Source organism: Lycorma delicatula, chromosome 4 (assembly GCF_047948215.1).
Source record: "Lycorma delicatula isolate Av1 chromosome 4, ASM4794821v1, whole genome shotgun sequence".
NCBI lineage: Eukaryota > Metazoa > Arthropoda > Insecta > Hemiptera > Fulgoridae > Lycorma > Lycorma delicatula.
In genome coordinates, this window is record NC_134458.1 from 53,332,512 (window position 1) to 53,356,823 (window position 24,312).

The 24,312-nt window shown below is 29.9% G+C and overlaps 1 protein-coding gene across 2 annotated transcripts; it reads left to right on the forward strand.

Moving 5' to 3' along the window:
* The first annotated feature begins 5,488 nt into the window (after positions 1-5,488).
* LOC142322853 (transcriptional adapter 1-like) lies at positions 5,489-23,260 on the forward strand. 2 transcript variants are annotated; one of them, XM_075361937.1, is made up of 7 exons: positions 5,489-5,712; positions 8,991-9,027; positions 11,318-11,512; positions 13,050-13,259; positions 16,295-16,446; positions 17,048-17,345; positions 23,048-23,260. In XM_075361937.1, the coding sequence occupies exons 1-7, from the start codon at positions 5,642-5,644 to the stop codon at positions 23,081-23,083; spliced, it is 999 nt and encodes a 332-aa protein (XP_075218052.1). In that variant the 5' UTR covers positions 5,489-5,641; the 3' UTR covers positions 23,084-23,260. The 2 variants fall into 2 exon arrangements, with proteins under 2 accessions (XP_075218052.1, XP_075218053.1); XM_075361938.1 differs by lacking the exon at positions 5,489-5,712 and adding an exon at positions 7,010-7,038.
* The last annotated feature ends 1,052 nt before the right edge of the window (positions 23,261-24,312 follow it).

Below are 24,312 nucleotides of genomic sequence, written 5' to 3' on the forward strand. Positions count from 1 at the left end.
AGTTCAGTGTCAGCAGATGCGGTGATTGTTGTGGCTGGGCTAGTATCGCTGAAGCAATTCATAGAAGGGGGTAGTACGATGTGGATCGGCACAGTTCGTGAGGTATTGATGGAGGAGTGATCCAGATAGGATGCTTCCCGCAAAGGTGATGGACCCACTGGCTCATCTCAAGTGTTGCACCATGGTACGGGAGGGGATTTGGTAAGTTAATTTATTGGCTTGTCCAGTTTCTGACCGGCCACAGGGCATTTTGGGCATATCTATATAAGAGAAGACAGGCTGAAGATGAGGGGTGCCCATACTGTGGAGAGGTGGACACCCCGGCTCATGTAATTTTTGAAAAATGGAGCTAATATGGCACTTTGTAAAGAACTCTATTAATTGACTTCTTTGATAGCTTGAGAAATTACATAGTTGAGAAATTATCTTAGTAGTCTTTTCCCTGGTTGAATAAGCCATAAACCAGCCACAGATGTTGCAGCTAATCTAACACTAATTCTTAACAACATGGGTGTACGTTTTCTCATATAAATACATGTACTATTTGTTCATTTAGTAAAGTGTTTGCTGCATCCACAGTAAATCTGCCCTTTTGAAGAACAAATTATTTTGATAGGTTAAATGACTTTTTGCTTGAAACAGCTTATTTTACAAGAGGGGACCGACTTATAGAGCTTTACACAAAGTATAATTTAGTAATTGCCAACACCCAATTTAAAAATCATAATAGAAGAATATACACTTGGAAGCCAGGCGATACTGCAAGGTATCAGATAGATTATATCATGGTTAAGCAAAGATTTAGAAATCAACTCGTTGACTGCAAAACTTATCCTGGAGCAGACATTGATAGCGACCATAATTTGGAGATAATGAAATGTAGATTGGGGTTTAAAAACCTGAAGATGTCAGATGAATCAGTGGAATTTAGAGAAGCTTGATGAAGAGGAGGTAAAGAAGATTATTGAGGATGACATCGCAAAAGGTCTGAGTAAAAAAGATAAGGTAGAAAATGTAGAAGAAGAATGGGAGAATTTTAAAAAGGAAATTCTTAAATCAGCAGAAGCGAACTTAGGCGGAACAAAGAGAACTGGTAGGAAACCTTGGGTTTCAGATGATATATTGCAGCTGATGGATGAACGTAGAAAATATAAGAATGCTAGTGATGAAGAAAGTAAAAGGAACTATCGACAATTAAGAAATACTATAAACAGGAAGTGCAAACTAGCGAAAGAAAAGTGGAAAGAGAAATGAACATTGGTAAAATAGACGGAGCATACAGGAAAGTTAAGGAAAATTTTGGGGTACATAAATTAAAATCTAATAATGTGTTAAACAAAGATTGGACACCGATTTGTAATACGAAAGGTAAAGTCGATAGGTGGGTGGAATATATTGAAGAGTTATACGGAGGAAATGAATTAGAAAATGGTGTTATAGAGGATGAAATGGGAGAAAAAATACTGAGATCTGAATTTAAGAGAGAATTAAAAGATTTGAATGGCAGAAAGGCTCCTAGAATAGACGGAATACCTGTAGAATTACTGTGCAGTGCAGGTGATGAAGTGATTGATAGATTATACAAACTGGTGTGTGATATTTATGAAAAAGGGGAAGTTCTGTCAGACTTCAAAAAAAGTGTTATAGTCATGATACCAAAGAAACCAGGTGCAGATAAATGTGAAGAATGCAGAACAATTAGTTTAACTAGTCATGCATCAAAAATCCTAACTAGAATTCTATACAGAAGAATTGAGAGGAGAGTGGAAGAAGTGTTAGGATAAGAACAATTTGGTTTCAGGAAAAGTATAGGGACAAGGAAAGCAATTTTAGGCCTCAGATTAATAGTAGAAGGAAGATTAAAGAAAAACAAATCAACATACTTGGCGTTTATACACCTAGAAAAAAAATTTGATAACGTAGACTGGAATAAAATGTCCAGCATTTAAAAAAAATTTGGGTTCAAATACAGAGATAGAAGAAAAATTGCTAACATGTACAGGAACCAAACAGCAACAGTAATAATTGAAGAACATAAGAAAAGGAGTCCGGCAAGGTTGCTCCCTATCCTCATTACTTTTTAATCTTTAAATCGAACTAGCAGTTAATGATGTTAAAGAACAATTTAGATTCGGAGTAACAGTACAAGGTGAAAAGATAATGATGCTACGATTTGCTGATGATATAGTAATTCTAGCTGAGAGTAAAAAGGATTTAGAAGAAACAATGAATGGCATGGATGAAGTCCTACGCAAGAACTATCGCATGAAAATAAAGAACAAAACAAAAGTAATGAAATGTAGTAGAAATAACAAAGATGGACCACTGAATGTGAAAATAGGAGGAGAAAAGATTATGGAGGTAGAAGAATTTTGTTATTTGGGAAGTAGAATTACTAAAGATGGACGAAGCAGGAGCGATATAAAATGCCGAATACCACAGGTGAAACAAGCCTTCAGTCAGAAATATAATTTGTTTACATCAAAAATTAATTTAAATGTCAGGAAAACATTTTTGAAAGTATATGTTTGGAGTGTCGCTTTATATGGAAGTGAAACTTGGACAATCGGAGTATCTGAGAAGAAAAGATTAGAAGCTTTTGAAATGCGATGCTATAGGAGAATGTTAAAAATCAGATGGGTGGATAAAGTGGCAAATGAAGAGGTATTGCGGCAAATAGATGAAGAAAGAAGCATTTGGAAAAATATAATTAAAAGAAGAGGCAGACTTATAGGCCACATACTAAGGCATCCTGGAATAGTCGCTTTAATATTGGAAGGGCAGGTAGAAGGAAAAAATTGTGTAGGCAGGCCATGTTTGGAATATGTAAAACAAATTGTTAGGGATGTAGGATGTAGAGGGTATACTGAAATGAAACGACTAGCATTAGATAGGAAATCTTGGAGAGCTGCATCAAACCAGTCAAATGACAAGACAAAAAAAAATTACATAAATATATAGGTTTGTAATTATTTCCTTCTTGATAATCACTTTTTTAAAAGTTTTCCATAAAACTGGTACAGTGATATTGTTTGAGGAAATTCACCGTAAAAAATCTATTTTGCTACTTCATTCCTCATAATTATTTCCACTCCATTTTCCCCTTTCTTTCTTACAAAAAAGAACGTGGTAACTTCTTCACTCTTTATTTCACCCTGTTATTCTCATTTTACTTTATTCAGTCCTAATATATCCATTTGATTTATCTTCATTTCTGTCTTCAGATTCTCTAACTTTCCACTCTGTAACAAGGTCTTTGTATTTAAAGTTCTAAACAATTGGTCCTTTAACTTATTTTATTGCTTCTCCTGGGGATCTGAATGAAAATCTATTTTAACTCCAAAACATTTAACAGAAGATGATAACATAATGCAAGAAATTATCACTAGGATTTTTAGTACACTGGTTTTGTGTTGCCCTCTGTATTCCAATATCATTGACTTCCTGAAGAAATTCCTCCTCTTTTGGGACAGATTCCCACTCACAGGGCAATAGAGTGACCTGTATTCACTCCAACTCATCCACCCTCTGAAGAGACTATTGGCACTTGTAATGGAAAAACACCTAATATCAGGAGTAATTTGGTCCTTCATTCTTTAGCCTTTTTAGTGTACACTAAAAATTGTTAATATATTTAATCATTACCTTCTTTCTACCATGAGGAGGTAAATAACAGGATTTTCCATTCACTGAATGACAAAGGCATTTCCTAGATATTGCAATACTTTTAGAGAGGTTTCATATGTATTAGGATTTTTGTAATATAGCTGTAATAACTATTGTTTTATAACAAATATTAATAGTATTTTCATATAGGACTTGGGATTAGATATTTTTTGTCACAAATTTGTACTGTGACATTCCTTGAATTTGTAATGTATATTCTTTACTCATCATTTATTTAAAATTATGTTATTTAGTTTATAAATACATGAAATATGGATCCAGAAAAACTTGAAGATGAGAATATTCTGAGGTAGATAGAAAATAATGTTTTAATTTTTTTATAAATTCTAACTTCAGAAGTAACTTTTCAAAAACTGAGTAGTTTAGAAATTAAGTTTTATCTGTATTACATTATTATTTAGTTAAAATTAGTCAATTCAGAAAATATATAAAAACTAATTTATTTATTTTTCTAAAAGATTAAAAAATTGTCAAGACTAAAACAACAAACGTTATTTAATGGTGCCAGAAAATTTCAATATGTTTTGAAAGTTTTATCTTTTATTGCACACTGCTTATGTTAAAAAATACTATTTTTATGTAACTGTAGTCTGGCAAATGATAGAATGCATCTGAACTTAGACTGCAATAATTTCTCAACATAACATTTTAAAAGAATACAATGTATATCAAATCAAACTTGTTTTTACTTTATAAAAACTTTTTTAAAAAATAAATTCGACGTTCACATTCTCCAGGAAAGTACAGGAAACACGATTTTTGCGGCTTGTTTTTGTTTACGCTATTTTGGCATTTAGAATTTTAACAAAAGGTTTTTGTGGAATGTGCGGTTTACGTATGTTAAATTATGGCTCCTTATCTTCACCCTTATCAAGTTTTCGGTCATTTCGTCCAATAGTTTGAAAATATTAGACGAAGGCTTTCAAAAAACATTGCTCTTTTTCCATATCACAGTATCGAAATTATTTTTATCACATTAATAAGCAGTTTGGATAACAAGAAAATAATAAGAGACTGAATAATAAGGCTATTATTAATGGAAGAGTTATAGGCATATTTCTGCAGAAAATGAAAATGTTTGTGTAGATTGAATCAATTTCACTCCGTGTCTGTATAAACTACTACTGAAAGCAACGTAATAGTTCATCTATTTGAATTATTTTAAAATCTAATACAATTAACACGAATATTATAACATACATCATAATTATTTCATGTTAGTTTCAATCTTTGTATTATTCATATGCATTATTTATTCGAAACTCAAGAGTTTACACTTTATGCGCACCCATTTACACACACGTAAGACAATATTTATCACCGGGCGGTGACAAATAGTTTTGCTATAACAGCATAATAGGTCATTGAAGGAAAGTTTGAAGTGTATTTGGTTCTTAATAAACTTCATCTTTTTTAGCTTTGCAAATATATGATCAATTACAGTTTTGAATTCGTATTTAAAATCATTTACTCTAGTAATATAGGTAGTAAAACAGTATATTGAAATAAGCTTCTGTTTTAGCCACGAGCCATTTCCTCAACACAGAGAATACCATCTGTCCAAACCCATATTTCTTTAATACTGCTATTAAAAAATCCGTCCAAACATCTGGGATCTAATTTGAATTATTACTCATATTTGAAGTAATATGTTGGATGCTTGACGTAATCTTTTTGGACACAGTATTTAAAAACTTAATTGTATCGAATCAGAAGTCTGCTACCATCACACTAAGTCCTAAGGACTTTTTTTAGTACTGGTCAAACAAATACTAAATATCGATTCTCGATTGTAGTCGAAACTAAACAGAACATACTAGAGATAACCTAATTTGATTGTTTATGTTTAGTGTGATCGAATTTGTTTATGGTGTACTATTTATGTAGTGAATTAAGTTATTAACATTTATAATTTTTTAATTAATATTAAATCAGCTGTGAGTTTATTTTCAAAATGAGTGACTTTGATGAATTGATAGCTGCAAAAAATAATATGATGGGAGTGTTAGGTGATAAAGCCCCTTTGTAAGTGCAAACTTAAGAAATTTGGAGATTTTGTTAAAAATTATTTGTCATGGATACTTAAAGCTACTACCGTCTTTTATCAATTTATCATACAATCTTTTTTTATGTGTTTTTAAATCAGTAATATTGAACCATCAGAGATAATATTGTACAAAGCAAATTTTTCTTCCAGCTTTAAAATGGTTTTGTTATTGGGGTTATGATGGGTTTCTTTAATCAGTTTTAAGATTATTTTATTTCTGGAAAAAAAATCTCTATTTCTACTTTGTTTTATGTTTCCGCTACTGTTTGTTATCCAAGGCCTCTAAAAGGTTTCATACATCATTTGGTGTAGTCTGAAAACTAAACACACAAAAAAAAAAATATTTTTTTGAAAAGTTATTGAAAGTTATTAAACGTTTACTTTCAAATTATATGCAAAATGTTTCTTCTGAAAATCTTTTTGTAGTCAATTATGTATCTTCTTCAGTGGAGTTAAAGTGGCAGTGTTTTTAATGACTTGTATCTTAAAGTGGTTGGGAAATCCCGTTACTATGCAGTTGAATAACATATTTCGTTTATGATGCATTTGTTATTTAATATGCTGTTTTTTTGTATATTTAATGCTATATATATATTTTTTTTTTAATTTTGTGTTTATAAATTTGATATTCAAATAGATTTAGATTTAGATTAAGATTTTTATGAGCAATGTAAAATTTAGGTGTAATACTTTGAGTCTTTTTATCTTTGTGTGTCCTGTCTCTGAAATTATTTTAAAAGATTGATTCTTTTATTGTGTGTACAGCTACAAAGAACACAAGATAGCTGATCTTGTGTTCTTTGTATGAATGTGCATTTATTTTGTCCAATATAATATTTAAAAACTGCAAAACTTATGCCTACTTCTTGTAACTGTGGTTTGTTAGTTTGAACCTTGATCTTGTTTATTTTGTTCATAGTTTCAAATATGACAGTAAGCTTTTACTGAAAAAGTGGCTGATTTTGTAGTACTGTTAGTTGATGTATATTTTGTTAACTATTATCTATCACTGGAAGTGATTTTGGATTTTATTCTGTATTTTATTTATCATGTTGTCCATAATAGTTTCTGAGTAGCTTTTAATGAGTATCAGATGTGTTATTGGGTTGAGTTCTTTAGTGTATTTGTTGGCTGATAAAGTGTTTGTGTGACAATGTAACAAAGAAAGAAGGGTGTAAGAATGTTTTTGTGCTATTTAGGGTGATTAGATGTTTTGTGGATTTATGTGCAGTTGTGGCTTTTCTGTACTTATTTATTTTGGATTTACAGAATTAAAGAAACTGATCTCTTATGTTCATATTGAGGTAACTCGTGATAAAAACAGTATAATATTAATATCTTTGCCACTTTTATATCTATTATAGTGTTTCAGAATGTGTAAAATTATGTTTTAAATGTGTATTTTTATTTTAGATTATGGCTGACTGAAGAATTTTTTCAGATAGGCTTCTTCTAATGAGGTCTGACAGAAAGAAATATTGATTGAATTGTCATATTACATTTTTTACAAAAGTAATGTTTTTATTCTTCATGGTTAGCACTAAAAATTAAGTGAAACTATTCATTTTTTAATGACAAACCAAAAGAGATGTATGTAATGTAACATTTTAAAATGTCACTACGCATTCAGTTGTTTTTGCAGTTATATTCAGCATGTTTTATGCTTTATCATTTTATAAGAAATAAAAGTTATTGCACAGTGTTTGTAATATCTAGGAAAGTTTTATGATTCTTTACATGCTATCTTTAGTATAAGTCAGTATTATTAGTTATAGATCAAAATATGACAGTATATTGTGCAACTGTTGATTAATGGATTTTTACAAAATTATCCCCTACATGCATTATGTCCTAAGTTTTTCATTCTGATTTTTTTTCATCTATTTGAACCCATCAGTATTTTAAATGTCTTACTTCCAGTTCTCATTGGTATCTCCTTGCATACTTTTTTTTTGTAATACCTTCTCAGTACATTACTTGAAGAAAAGATTATCTAGCCTACATGCATTTGCACGTGATGTTGAAATGATAGTAATTACTATTTTTCAGTTCTAAAGAAGATGATAAATTGCATTTCTTACAATCTCAAATTTCTAAAACATGTTGGACATGTTGCAGCAAAGTCCAACTAAATAAAAATAGTGCAACAATAGAAGTCATGTTTGATGAACTATTTTTTATAAATCACCTTAGTTATACAATTGTGATTGCTATTCTCCTTCAGGTTGTTAATTGAGTATTGCCATTGTTTAATACTGTATAATTAAATTATGAAAGTTACTGCCTAATAAAGTAAATTAAAGAAATGACATTAGAGTTTCAGTCATCAATTCTCAGTTAATCAACATTCTCTTTCATCTGGTGTTACCATGAGCAGTCAATAACTTACTTTAGATTCTACTTTTAAAAATGTGTTTGTCATGCTGCTAATCATTTTTGTAAAGGACTTTCTGTTTTAGTGCTTATACTTTACTTGTGACAACATGAAAGACCATTCATTATGTTGGTAGTAAATGGAATTTGAATGACAGTAACGAAGTTATTGGAAGATGACATGAAGTATAACATAGACAATTTTAACTCTTACACTTACAGTTTGTGTGGTTGTAATTTAACTTCAGGAAGGAAAACAACTATTATTATGGTCAGTAGACTAAGTACACTAGGGGTGCTTTGAGTATGACAGGAGTCCCCCTAAAAAGCCCGGGTCTGTTGATTTATAAGTAGATAGCAACTCTTCAGTAAAGAATTATTGTGGTTTTTGGTTGTGATGAACTGTTAATTAAAGGACAGTAACTGATACAGATTTGGTGTTCCTATGATGATTTTATTACTACAAAAAGGAGAAGTAGATCAAGAAGGAAATATCAGGGATACAAATTCATTGAGTAATATTTATAATTTGCTCATACTCCTTACTGCAGTTCATACAGTCGTCTTTATTTTTAAATACTTATGTATCTTAATAAGAAAAAAAATTTTTTAAATAACTAGTTTGTCATGGTTAAGTGAACTCTAATTTAGTGTAATTTTTAAAATTATTTTATGTGATTCCAATCATTTGGTTTTATTCACCTCATTTAATCATTCAATATCCTTTTGGTCACTTGATCAGGACTACTGTTATTTTAATCATTTATGAAATAAGTAGAACTTTTGTTAGAAACTAAATTTTTTTTTTAAATTATCGATACTATTAATCAATTTCATATTTTAATTATTTTTACAGAATGCATTATTATTTTATATTTTGCAGGTATATGAAGGAGATGAAAAAATGGTTTAAAATGATTGTAAGTAGATTTTTTATTTCAATTTATTACTTTTGTTATTGTTCGCTGTGTGTCTTTCTGTTTTAAATTAAATTATATTAAATGACAAGAAATCTCTTTTATATACTACATAATTTGTATAAGGCATCTACCGTTCATTATCCTGTCTGAATGAGAGTTTTTGTTCAGTCAGTTTTCGTTTATCCATAAAATGGCATTTAGCAAGTGAAACCCATTGCCCTATTTAGTATATACAGAACAATTAATTGTAAAATTTTTTATGAAATGACATTGACTAAGATATTTCACTTATGTAGTTTATTTAGTCTATAATTTCTGGATAAATTTTGCTCGGATTCAGTATCAGATTCAAATTTCTGTCATAAAATAATAATAGTCTAAACAAAGAATTAAAAAAAAATTCCACATGCAATTTTATCTCTGTTAATTACTAATCAAAACTGGTATAGTAACAGCTGACAGTAGTATTTTAATGCTCGCATTTCAGGTTATTGAGAACTCTTTATAATTCTTTATAAATTTTGTTAAAACTATCATGTTGCTGAATCAAAATTACTTCTTTATTACTTTATTATTGTTTTCATATTTCAGACAATGAATGATTGTGTTTACTATGTGAAAGGTACCAAAAACATTTAGTACTATTAACATTAATATATATAGAAACCATTATATTGGTTAATAAATTATTGCAAGTTCCACAAAATGAAAAAACATCCAACATTAACTTTTTACTGTTTCTTATCTGTGATTTGAAAACTGGACAAAAGTATAAAAATCATTGCTCTAGACTGGACATTTCATGGGTTTTTCAGTAACCTATGGTATCAATTTTTAAAAATGAAATTATTTATATTTTTACCTAATGAATAAAAATCTCCTGTATAAAATTATTTTAAATTATGATTTATTTTTATTCATGTATTTTTCCACCAAATAAAAACTATTAATGGGATTACAAATACATTTTGAATTGGTTTCTAAGAGAGTTAAAATAGCATATAAATAACATAAAATATCAGTGTAAGCAGTAATGCAAAAACATCATGTTAGATTGTAAACAAACTAATTCTGGTTGGGAGAAAAATATCTTTAATTTTTTAATGTAAATATAAATATAGTTATGGTTTTTTTCTACTTGTTTAATTTTTTGGTAAATATACAAATCTTAATGTTATTTACTGTGTTACTTCTTGGTGTAGCTGTGTAGATAGCAAGAGATTTTTTGTTACGATTCTGAGAGTAAGCAAAGGTTAAAATTTACAGATAATGAAAGAGTAATTTGCTCAATGATTGAACATCTTAACATTGCCATGTATTTCTTTACTTAAAATCATAATTTTCATAATAATCCTGATAATATAAAAGTTAATAATACTGATAATTTAAAAATCATTCTTGAATTCACTGCTTTAATAAAAGAAAAAAAAATCATGGGTTATCTTATCTCAAAGATCAAATCTACGTGCTTCTTACTATAAGTGTGTAGATTTTTAATAAGTTATATTATAGATGCAAAAAAAAAATTCAATTGATCACATAAAGTAAAAGATGACATGGTTTAAAGAATGAAAATGTCAGATTTTCAGAAGTGGTTTTGTTCTGCTGGAAAAATTCCTATCGAAATTCCCCTATATAATAATATTTATAGTTACATGTAATGATCCTGTGAGTAGTATTTGATATCATTCTGATGCAACTATAAGTACTGTAATTTGAATTATGAATTTAAGTTGTGATGTGTATACTGAAGTAAAAATTGGTTATTAAAGTAAAATTATACATAACATTTTTTCATTATAATTCTTATCACAGTTTGTTTATAAATAATATAAAATCTAACTATAGTTTTTCATATGTATCAAATACTTTTTCTTTTAACCACTTTTAGGCACTTTTTTTTAACCATTCAATAGAAAAAAAATTCATACACATAACATATTAAGTGTAACACAGGAGTACTAAATGTTACATGAAATAGTATAAAACTTAAGCAGTTCAATATAAGATCTAAAAATAATCTTAAAATACACTATTATATATAAAAAAAAAAAAATAATTAATCTGTATGAATAGTTTTTTAACTATATCTTCAACAGATTTACTAGTTGCTTTAAAATTTATTTGTGCTATTGACAACAACTGAGACAAAATATCAGCCTCTGAAATGTGTTCATTGAAGGAGCAAAAAGTTTACTGAGGAAAGATATGCTTATCAGATCTTTTCTCCATTTTATTATTCTTTATCATTGTAGATAAAAAGAATAATTTTTATGTTTGTGTTGTAAAGAGTTCAAAAGAAGATTTTGATTTTGAAGTAAGGAAATTTATCAATAAAGAACAACTGAGGGCACACAATCATTTGTTACTGCAACTATTTACAGTTTGTGATGGTTTGGCAGATGCACCTCCTTCACCTGCAGAATACAAAGCACTCAATGCGGCATACTTGAAACGCAAAAGGCAACACAGTACTTGCTTTCAGGTAAGATAATGTTTCCATTTTATGTATGCTTTCACATTTTTGAGTAGTGTATTTAACAATGTTTGGTTGGTTAATGTTTTTTTTCTTTTTTACCCTTATGTATTGTACACAATAACTACAGTAGCACTTTCAATTAACCTGGAACTTTCAGTATGTAGTCACTGTAAATCAATTGTTTAGCTATCAGACTATTGGACTTCAAAAATGTAGAATTAAATTTTTTCTAAATTGTAGAATTTAAATAAAAATTTCCTCACTTTATTGAAAACATTAATTTTTTTAGTTATGCAAATGCATTTCAGTTTCCTGATTTGATTTTTGTCTTATTTTTTGCTTTCCCCCACTTTCTTTTTCTTTAATTTGTAAACATTATATTACTTGTCTTATCATTTAGCTCTTTAGTATACATACATTTGTATTTAACAGTTCTCTATACCTGTTCATATTTAATTTTCAGAGTTTTGTTACATCGGGCTGTGAGAGATACAATCAAAAAGCATTTGACCTTACTTTATTATACTTAAAACTGTTGTAATATGTGCCACTTCAATACAATTTTTGATCAGATATTTGGTCAAATATTCATTCAAATGATTGTCCAAATGTTCTCTTGGATCAGTTTCTTCTAAAAAAGCTCACAACTATCAACAATTCTTTGTTTAAACATTCATGGAAATTCATTCAAATGATTATCTCCTTTCTTGAATCTGTAACTTCTACATACTTATCAACTTCATATTTCCCGTACTTATCAACAGCTACAAGGAGCAGTATGAGTGTTATGATGTAATGCATCATCATCATCATTACTCAATGAATCTTTGTAAATCATCTGAGAGCAGCAACAGGATCTGAAGTCTTGAAATTTACTGTAATGGCTGATTTATCATGTATTGTTTGTCATTTCAGCTTCTCCTAAGTAGTCCACATTTAGTATTGAATTTTCTGTGTTTTTCATATTCTTTTATTTTAGCAAGCAACTTAGCTCTTGGAGCCACAAATCTACCTCATATTTTCAATAAGAATTATCTGGTTGTGTTACATAAGACCTATGTTACATAACCTGTGTTACATAAGACCTATCCTGTCAGTCCCAGGATATCCAGTAGAAAAATTGAACTGTTGAGTCAGGAGGTTAATAGGTAAAAAAAATCTGGCACACATTGTTAGGGCAATGGCAGTTGTACTTGGATTCCACTGCTGTGCTGCAGCTAAGTTTAAAGCAGTAGTCATACTTTTTGATTAGACCATGTACAACTGAATACGTTTCATTTTATATGCAATTGTTTAGGTGTAACCTTTCAGAATGGTATGTGGTAATATACCTAAGTTATTATTAAAAATTATACAAGGTACTAATTTAATTTAAAATTATAAGAATTATAATTTAAATTATATTGTTTTTTAAATCTCTTTAGTTTATTGTAATAACCTGAGTGTGAAGTTTAAATAAATTAGATGTGATTAAATGCACAGGCATTGAAAATGGTGATTTTTTTATCTATTATTTTAATTTTATTATTATTGTTTTTTCTAGCCGGCTAATGTCCTTGAATATGTTTGTGATGACAATCATTTTACGGGAAATGATGATAAATCATTTGAACAACCAACACCATATTTTCAGCAAGAGAAGTGTTTGCTAGATGAAAGTATGTTATTTGGGCGTTTAACACATTGTGCTTGGGAAAATAATTTGGATGGAGCTCTGATGGATTCTGCTCAGCTGTTGGCAGTTGCTGTTCAGGTATTCATTTACATTTTCAGTATTCTTTTACATTTTCTTATTAGTTATAACTGGTGCTTTGAGTCTGTAATTGGAAGTATTACATGTAGTCTATCTGTACAAGATTTACTTTTACAAGAAAGTGATAAAATGTTAAACTTGAAGGTATTTATACAGTTTCTTATATTCTCAAATCATATTTTATTTCCTTTGAATGACTCTGAGTCACTGTGATCATTATAACATTAGAGATAATACTGAAAAATTCCTTCAAGCCCGAAAGGAGCTGGAAATGAAAAATTGTTTTTATTTTTATTAAAGACAGTTTTTAATTGCTGTTAAGTTAGTCATTGTACAAAAGTTGATGAATTTGGTACTTTTAGTAGTTTATAAATGCTTGTTTAACTGTGTTAATGTTTTGGAGAAAAAGTTAAGTAATTATTTTTTCATTTTCAAAAAGTGGAATCTTTTTTTGCAAAATTTTTGTTATGCCAGGACCTGAACAAGGTATTGAATTAATCTTTCTCAACCTGATGGTTTCACAATCCCACAGAATGTCCAAGAGATCATCATAAAAATAAAAGGGTTTCACCCTTTTCGGTGGGCCTTCATGGGTGCATGAGAGCTCACGAGCACAGTTCCATTTGGCTGGGTAGCTGCATACTGTTTGCTTTTTTTTGACTAATTATCTAAACAGTCATTAAAAAAAAGTTGAACAAGACAATTAATTATCTTTATGATATCATCTATGATGCATCTTAATACCTCATTATATCTGGTACTAGAATATAAAAGTATCACTGACAAATCTTAGTATCAGTTACCATAGCACTACTATCAATGTTTCTGCTACTGTCACTAATTTCTATTTTTACTAACTTGTTATTTATTATAGCATATTTTGTGGCAGTTATTAATAGATTACATTATACGAGTGTCATTCAAATATAAACTGGAATTTTGCCACCACATTGAGGAAGAGCAGTGAATGTGCTGCAAGTAATTAGTTGGATGAGTGTGGAGATGAGCAACCGGCCAACCATGTCCGTAGGTCACCTTCCCACATCAGTAGCAGAATGTCTGAGCAGGAGGTACCTGTCCTTTGTGCAACAAATTATCAGATTTTTCACCAATGAAGGTGTCAAATCCCCTGAAATTTTGACTCAACTCCAGGCACTTCTACCTACCCTTTCAAAACTCAAGTTTTTGATTGGGCCAAAAACTTTTGAAGTGGTCATGATGCAGTGAAGAATGAATGTTGTCTGTGAACGAACATCAATGATGACAACATTCAGGCCATTCATGACCTTGTGGTAGGTCTATTAAAGCCTATTATCTGTTGCTGAAATTGCATCAGATGTGGGCATATGTGTTGGGAGTGTGCATACAACTTTGTCAGGTACTCTTGGATGCAGCAAAGTGTTGGTGAGGTGGGTTCCATGTTCTCTCATTGAGGCTTAGGGAAATTTCTGGAAAGACATCTGTCAGTGGTTTCTGAATTGCTTTGAGAAAATAGGAGAGGAATTTTTGGACCACATTGTGACGTGCAATGAAACATGGGTCCATCACTACACTCTGGAAAGCAAGCAAACGAGTATGGTGTAGAGAAAAAGTGGGGATGGGTGACTGATGAAGGCCAAGAAACACTTGTCAACTAGAAAAGTTTTGGCAACAGTGTTTTGAGACTCAAAAGGTGTGCTGCTGATTGATTTTCTGCATGAACAAAGATTGCTAAATGCGGCATTCTACTGTTAGTTGTTGGATGATTTCACGGCTGTTTATTGCAACAAACAATGCTGACAACTGATTCGCAGTGTCCTCCTCCATAACACATGACCGCATACAGCAACTCAGACTTGTAATAAATTCATATACTCACTAAAATTCATTGGACACCTCTTGAACACCCATCATATGGTCCAGACTTGTCACTGTGTGATTTCCACATGTTTGGTTTGCTGTAAGAAGCTTTAGGAGAGGGAGAATTCGAAGACAATGCTGCAGTCTATCATTAGGTGCACAGTTGGTTATTGGGACAACCATCTTGTATTTTTTGTAAGGGATCAGGAAGCTACCTGTTTGGTGGAGAAAATGCATTTATTTTGAAGGAAACTAGAAAAATAAGGTAATTTATTTGTAATTTTATCTAATACCAATAGATCTATGTGAACAAATTTATATTTGAAAGACTATTGTAGGTAATGAAAAGATGAGATTTTGGTAAAGATTTGTGATCTGTATTTTCTTTGAATTTGTCTTCATGAAATTTTCTCTTGAAGGAGAAAGTTTTTGACATTAATCTTGTTGGAATGAAACAAATGTGAATATTCAAGAGTGCTATTGATTCCATTATTTTTATTGTCTTACATCAAGTGTCTCAGCATCATTACTCGAGAAAAGATATGAATTGCTGTATAGAAAGCTCTCTTCAAACATTTTTTGTAAGAAGAAAAATGTTAATCTCTAATTAGTAAAAATATTAAAGATTTTTTATGCTTTCTCTTTATATTATTCTTAAAACCTTTTTTCTGGAACAAGGGTGGTTTTCGTGGGGGCAGGCCTTTTCCCGCAGGTCAGTTTTAAATTGTTTAACCTTTTGTGTATCACAATTCATAGTTTAATTCTATTAATCCAGATAAATAATGTTATAGTTAAATAAACTATAATTTAAATGTCTGTAAATTTATAAAGATAATGTTTTTTATCATTTTTTGAAGAACATGTAATTTTTTTGTGATTAATTCACCCAATAAGCATGTGTGTAAGTATGGTATGGAAATTTGATGGTATATGAAAAATGCTTAGGTGATCAGCAAATTTGAACCCAGGACCTTGAGTGAGAAATTTTAATTCTAGGTTACTTCTAAACTGTTAATAGTTATCAGTTAGTTTATTTTTTAATCCCTGGTTTATTAAATTTGTTCTATTGTTCTTTATTTTTCCTTTTAATTTTATTTCAGTTTAATGTTAACTTACTGTACATCTGGTCTTATTATATTCCTCTTAGGACTGGCTAACTGACAGTCCACTGTATCTTATTTTTTCAAATGTTTTAGAATTTTCTGAAAAATGTTGTGACCGCTATTTTAAGTGAACGAAATGGATATAAAGTAAAAGAAAATTCATTCATTTATGAAATGGGTACTACAGTTCCAAATCCGTGGCTTCGATCTGCTTCAAAATGGAATGAACCACAATTAATAACCAGGTTTGTTATGTAAAATATGAGATTTTTATGATCATTGTTTTTGTTTTTATCTAAGAAAATCAGTATTTCCAGTGGTCTTTTGTGTGCAGTTTATATGGAAAGGGATTTGGTTACATGTGTAAAAAAATATGTTTAGTATTGAACTGTGTGTTCATTAGAATTTACATGAAGTAAACAAACATAACAGAATTTCTGTATCTAGAAATTTAAAGAATTCCATTTTTTGTATCGATTTTTTGCTTAAAAAAAAAGTAACTCATTGATTGATTTTAGTTAAGGATGCCTTTTATTTATGTGTTGATATAAATAACCGTAAAGTGTATATTCTTGATTATTTGTGATTCTCAATTATAGGCTCTATCAACATGGCTTGTCATATCAAGTTATGTTGATATTGAGCTGAATTTAATGTGGTTTAGTGCTTCTATACAGAATTTTATACTAATATTTTACATATTTTTATATTAATCTGCTAGTACTTAAAAGCTTTTTCATTTTAACTACCCATTAAGATTTTTTTTGTATTTAGTATGTTTTTTTGAAAAGGAAGTAAATATCTGTAAAGCGGATTCATTTTTACTTGTTTGTTGTGTTATTACAGTAGGGTGGCTGCTAAGAAAAACAGTGCAAATTTGATTGGATTAGATCTGGGATTAGGATTTGAGCCAGACTGTGAACCACTAAACAGAGGACAAATTGAACAAAACATTATATATGCTTCATCTAAAATAAATCCAAAAAGAGCTAAAAATTCCAAGCGGCCAAAAATCACCATACAAGAAGTATTAAATGCTCTTCGACTGAACCGTAGTGTAATATTATCCCGTACTGTCTATTTTGCTAGTATGGAAAGACTTATAGGAAGACATGAACATCCTAGTTGGGGTGATGATCCTGAGGTAATTGGTTTTTTTTTAACTACTATAACAGTTGAAATATAAAGTCTAAATTTACTAATTAGTGAGAATTTAAAAAAAAATATTTTTATAAAAATTCTACTTTGTATTTCTTATTTCCATGATGAAACAAAGATACTGATATGAACTATCAGTTCATATGGACAAAAGCAGTATTAGCTATTTTACTTGTTTTATTTTAGCTAACAGTTCAATTGAACAGTCTTCAATTGAAGTGATATTGAAATAAACATTATGTACTTTTTTTATTTAGATTTTTATACTCTTACCGTAGAGATGTATGAAGACATAAACTAACGTTTGATATTTAGAACTGACTATTTGGAATGCTGTAATCAGGAATTCTGCTCATAAAAACACACTGTTGCATGTACTGTTATAAGATTCAACAGTTTAAAATGGGACTTTTTGATATCGATTTCTAGCTCAGATCTTAAACCTAATAATAACCATTGCTATGGATTCTGAGTAGGACAGTTGCTTTATTTCAGTCATTTTGTTTTGCTGATGCTGATTTGATATGAAGTTCTCATAACCTTTTATAACATTAGATTAGAATGATATCTTTGTTTATATTGTGCGATCTGTGAATTCATCTTATATAAGTATACTGAATATTAATTTTGTTATTAATTTTGTTTTGTTATTTATGTAATTATTCAGTTGTGTAGCTTGAAGTGTAAACTCAAGGAATGGTATATATTGTATTCTGTGTCAATATAATTGCATTTGTTTTCAATGAAAAATACGCATTTTTTCAATTTCAGTGTTAATGCGGGTTTGGCTATTGACATTTTTACCTTACTTCACAACTTTAATCAGGATGTTATTCCTTGAGGCCAAGGAACTACTGTTTTCTATGGAATGTTGCAGAACCATTAGATTGATTGTAAAGGATGGAGTTTATTGTCTTATCTAGGATCACTTAGTTGTATTTTACTAATGATCAGCTGGCTGTTTTTGTTTATATATGCTACACATCAGGTTCATCTTCAAACACTAGTATACTAGACTTGGGCCCTGATTTCTTTGTCCATGCCCAGAACTTAGACTTCTATGTTATAATTACATAGTATATGTTTGGATAACTGTTGTTTTGCCTTTGATATCTTCCACTTTCCAATAACATCACTGATACAGTTATAGAATTTGTAACTACTCCTACTTCTTTCACCTTAGATTTTAGTCGGGTAACCAGTCGTGATTCCTAAATACTGTTCGAAACCCTTTATTTCTTAAATTGTTGTCTCTTACATTTCATATCCCCTATCTACTTCAACCCTGCCATCTATTATTACAACTGTTCTTCTGTGTGTTAAACATCAACCATGCTTTTCTTTGCAATTTGTAGTTTCAAATTTTGGTCATTCTCTTCCTAGATTGTTATATCAGCTGTATACATCATTACATTGCAATTTAAAAACAACCTTTTCTCCTCTTGCATCATTTAGTATTTTATCTTTACTGGATTAAATAGAACAAGTTAAAGCATTCTCCCTTGTCTCACTTCTTTTGTTGTATTGAACTACTCTGATCTCATATTGTTTATCATTCCATAATTTTCACAACTACTATAGATACTTTCAATTCTTTTAATTGTTTTTTGTCATTCACTGCGTTTAAACCATCACATATTTTATTTCTGTGTGTGGTTTCATACTTATTTTTATGTTAGAAAATGCTACTGCTATCTTTTCTTCAAGTTCCTACTGCTTTCCCTTGACCTGCATTACTGTAAATATAGCATCTATATAGGTCTACTGGACTGGAAACGTTTGTGTCCCATTCTCATGCTATCCTTTTTTAATCTTTTCCCTTTTCCATTCTTTTAATCTTTTTATGAATTAACTGGATACTTTAAATTAGATACCATTATTCTCTTTACAATTTTTACTATCATTATTTCCAGTTTTAAAAATAGGTACTATTAAATATTTCTGCTGATCCAAAGGTACCTTTCTGTATAGTTTTCATTGCTTTAAAAAGCAGTTTAATAGGTCATTCTGTATTTTTCTCACTATTCATGTATCATTATATGTTTGTCTTTAGACAACCATACTGATGGAAGAAATTATTAACTTCCATTGATAGGCCTTTCTACATTCACATCTAATTTTCAATCCACAATATCCTGCTAACTTATCACTGTTTAAAGTATTTCTTCTGTATAATCATCATTTATTCTTCCCTCCCTGCAAACTATCCTTATGTTTACTAATTTTCGTTACTTCCCTGTTTATTCACTTTCATTCTTTGTTGCTTTTCATATCATCTTTCTTTATCATTCTTACATATTTCTTCTATATCCTTTGTGAACTTCTGCCATGGATGTTTCATTGCTAGTTTTATACCTTTCTAGCTGCTCTACCTCAATTCTCCATTGTTTTTTCTTTAAAGCATTTCTCCATACAGCTTTCCTCCTTTAAACCACTTCCACTTCTTTCATTCCATTATGGGATCTCCTTTGATCTATTTTTTCTCCTCTAGATGTTTTCCACATACTTTCTCTATTTCCATTTCCATCATTGTTTTAAATCTATCTCGTTTTTCCCTCTGTTGACCTTTGCATAACTCTTGGTGTATTTGGTTTTAAACTTTTTGCAAAGATTTCATACATAGCCAGGAATTTTATCATACTTTTATCTTTTGTTGCTTTTTAGCAGTTCTCTTTCTCCACATCATACCAACAATTATCCATAACTTATTTCCATAAAATGGAGATGTTATGGACTATGTGCTAAGGTACCAGTTGTACTTGGTAAATTTGTGACTTTCCTGCTTTGGAAAATCTATTCCAAATTGTACAACCATTCTTCAAACACATATTCAGTAATATATTTTCTTCATTAATACTTAATTCTTCCTCTGGTATCCCATTGCTGATTTTTATTCTATCCTGTTTTTAGCAACCTGTAAATTTAGGTTGCCCAACATTTCTTCTCATTATCCTGATAGTTTCTCCAAGGTCAAGCAAAAATACTCTCTTTTTTTTCTTAATATCCCTTTTGCTGTGGACCTGCATACAAGCATTCTCATCAGTGATCACTTTTATCTTTGTAGATATGTCATTAAAATAAAATTATAATAAAATTAAATTATTATAAAATTTCCCATTTTTCCAGTTTTCTTGATAGTACTGCAGTTACTTCATTTCCCCTTTTATTTCCCCCTAAAACCTCCTGTCAACTGTCTGCTGCCAGCTCTTCTTTTTAACTTCACTCAGCTAAAAAAACTCCAGTTTTCATTTCTCCATTGTCGTAATTTACTCATTCTAACCTTATATTTTCATATTAAGATACTATATTAATCATTTCATTTGTCAATTTTTTTTTTTGTGAAATTTTCTTGAGCTTATTGTTTCTATGTTTGGTACTCAAGTCTTATACATGTTTTGCTATGTAATAGCCCTGCAGAACAGATCCTGCTGTAATTTACCTTACTTTGCTTATGTTTTCTTCCTATTGCATACACATGGAATTGGACCTGGGAAGGTATTCGCTATATATGGAGATTTATGTTTCAGTAAAATGTCAAGAAAATATTTTATAAAATAGGTAATAAAAATAATTATAATAATTAAAAAACACAACTGCCTAAAAATTCTTCAAAAAATTATAAATTTAACTAAAAAATAACAATAAATCAAACTAAAAAAAAGAGAACAAGGTATGGAAATAAAGGACTAAACATCACTATGCAGTATTTAATTAAATAAAAAAATAATGGGTGACCAATCAACTTTCAGATAGTATTAATTTGTTTAAATGCATTTTTCATGTTGTAGAAATAGCAGGCATTTAAGGTTGTCTAATGATTAAGTTCTCACCAGGTCTGCAAAGACTGTTTGTGAGAGCTCACTAGGCTCAAGCTAGTCTCAGTGTAGCGCAGGCCACTTGATTTTTCTGAGTATATTAGTTAATTTTTGTTCTGGTTAGGTTCCATTGCAATTGTATTATACGAGCAAATACACTGTTTGAATATTGAAAATCAGATGATCAGTTGCGAAGATATAACAAAATTTCCAAATAACCATGATCTGTTAGATCGAGAGTGGACCTTATGCATGCAAAAGTTAGCCTTTAACCTAGTAACAAATATCCCATTTGAATTTTGAAAATTGGACAATTGTTTACAGAGATATAATAAAAGCACCCTATTACACCTCCCAAAACAGCCCCCCCAGAGGCACCCCATTTGTTACCAGTTGATAGTGATGATTGGTCTAGCCTAGCACGAGGTGCTTGCATCACCTCACCACTTTAGCCTCACACACAGTCCCCACAATAAACCCATTATTATTAAACAGAAATTTTTTAAATCTATTTAATTTTTAATGTAAATTTAATTCTATTATTTTTGTAATTTTATTCATTCGATTGATTTGAATCATTCACTTCAAAACCAGCTAACACAATGATAGAGGCTCACAGTTCATTAAAGTTTGTGCTTCAACTGGCAAATTTCCACTACTACATATATATATATATAGCCTGTGACACTCCTGGAAACATAAGGATTCCAATGCGTGGTCATACATCCAAATCGGTTCGGCCGTTGAACTGCTATGGTGGAACAAACATACATATACTCTAAAAACGTTTCACTTCTTTTTGGGCAGTTGTGTAATAATTTATAGATATTTTCTCTTAAAGTCTTTCTGGAGGAAAGAAATTTTTCAGTTAATCTTTCAATAACAATCATATGAACTAGAGAGCTGTAATTTTGACCTAACATAGAACAAAATTTACAAAAGATTAGCTTGTAATTTAATGCAGTATTTTATTCCATTAATGGACAAATTAAAAAATATTATCTAAACTTATGCACATCAAAAATAAGTTACATATTTGGTATTTTAATGCAAATTCTCGTAAGCCCTTTTATGGTTAGACTCAGACATTTTTGAAATACTGTTTTGATTAGAAAAGGATCCAAGTTTCTGTTGTAAATAGAGACTTAGACCGTACCATTGGTTGATTGAAAATATTAGGTGGTTTTGTAATATAAGAATGTTGAATGTTAATTTAATTACACCATGTGTGTGCAAGCACGCATGTGCACACACCCACCACATTTTTATGGTCATTACTCTGGTCATTTTCAGATTGTGTGTGTGTGTGTGTGTGTGTGCGCGCGTGCGTGCGCGTGCACCTTTAGGAGAGAATGAATTAGACATTATCCACTCAATCTTTAGTATGTTTCATCTGAATTATTTAAACTTATTACAATGACTGAAAGAAAGAATAAAACTGATAGAAAAAATGTGTCCAACAATGTAACAGCAGATCATTTCCAAGATCTTTACATATTGATCTATTAATCTATAAATTGAAGCGTACAGTGACTTTCAGGTCACTCTTGATCGTATGGTGAGGAGGATCATTGTACCAATATATTATATGCACATGGAAATTAGAAAAATGTTGCATTGCAGTGAGTGTCTTTTGCTTCTGTCTTCTACATGTAAGGGATGTTGTAAAATTAATATGTGATTTGTCTTCCTCAGTTACTAAAAACAAGAAATTCCTAATTTTAAATTGGGTTTATATATCTGCATATGTTTTTCTTCATTATCATAAAAAATGATTTTATTATTTATAATTAAAGTCTCATGTTCTCATTTTTAGAAGATAAAACATAAAACAAAGTAATCTCTTATGATCATGTAATTTTTTTTGTTCCAGATGACAAACAAAAGCAAACGTATCAAGAGAGCATAGTTAATACAGCTGTTAGTATAGAAATATCAGCTGTTAGCTGAAAAAAAAATTGGATTAATGAAAGAGAGTTAGCATAATGTAATATTTTTGTATATTTATATTGTTTTGTACATCCATTAGTAGGTTCCTAAAATTTTAATTAAAAATAGTTTTTTTTATTTTATAATTAATACTATTTTTTTTTTTTTGAGACATTTCTTTGATATTTCTTCATGTAATTGAGGTATATATATATATATATATATATAATTAAGTTAGAAAAAACAATTCTTCTGTTATTGTATTTGTCCAAATTCCCCTCTATATTAATATCTCAAAGACAAAAGTATAAAAACTGTTTACCAGCAAGAGTACAGAATTTGATAATGCTTCTTACTTATGCTTATTATTTTTTTTGTAATACCACTTTCAAGGTTTTCCCTCATCATCAGTTAAAGTTTTTCTTCCAATTACATATTAAATTCAAACCATTAGAATTATAACATATAAAAATATGTAGTCATAAATATTAAAAAATATAAAATTAAAAAATTAAATTTTTTTTATTATGTGGCTAAAGGGCTATAAAATAACCATAAGGTAAAAAGCATTATTGAATTCTGTACTCTTGGTGGTAAATGGTTTTTATATTTTTGTCTTTGATATATATATATATACTTTATCTGTTATATGTAATACATAATATTATGTATTATATTTTATTTATGTGTATATATGTACATGCACATGTGTGTGCATGTGCCTGTGTGTGTGTGTGTGTGCACACATATATATATATATATATATATATATACACACACACACACACACACACACACACACACACACATATTAGTTTATGTTTTGGGATACGGACTCCCTGGTACCAATTTTCCTCTTGCATAATCCCTCTTATATGTTATATATGGGAGTTTGTAATTGAAATGAAGCAGGCCTTACACTTAATTGCTTAAATGTGTTTATTATACAAACTACCCACGCATGAACAGAAGTCCATTTCTTCTAATTGTAAAAACATTAAACTATTATAATTAATATTAAATATTAAAGTATCTGTAGGAAGTGTTAGTTACTAAATCAGAATATATAACGCAATTCATATAAAGAGACTTCTAATAAATATTTAATTATAACATAAACTAATTCAAACAATAAATATTAATTAGATGATAATTAATTATTCCTTGCTGTGTAACACATTGTTTCACTAGAGAAGGGGATACATTAAT

What these genes read in the sequence shown, in the direction of transcription:
- LOC142322853 (XM_075361937.1), top strand. Translation starts at nt 5,642, where the DNA reads ATGAGTGACTTTGATGAATTGATAGCTGCAAAAAATAATATGATGGGA. An exon ending in AAAAATGGTTTAAAATGATT is followed by an intron (nt 9,028 to 11,317) that starts GTAAGTAGATTT and finishes TGTGTTGTAAAG; the next exon opens with AGTTCAAAAGAAGATTTTGA. An exon ending in GAACCACAATTAATAACCAG is followed by an intron (nt 16,447 to 17,047) that starts GTTTGTTATGTA and finishes GTGTTATTACAG; the next exon opens with TAGGGTGGCTGCTAAGAAAA.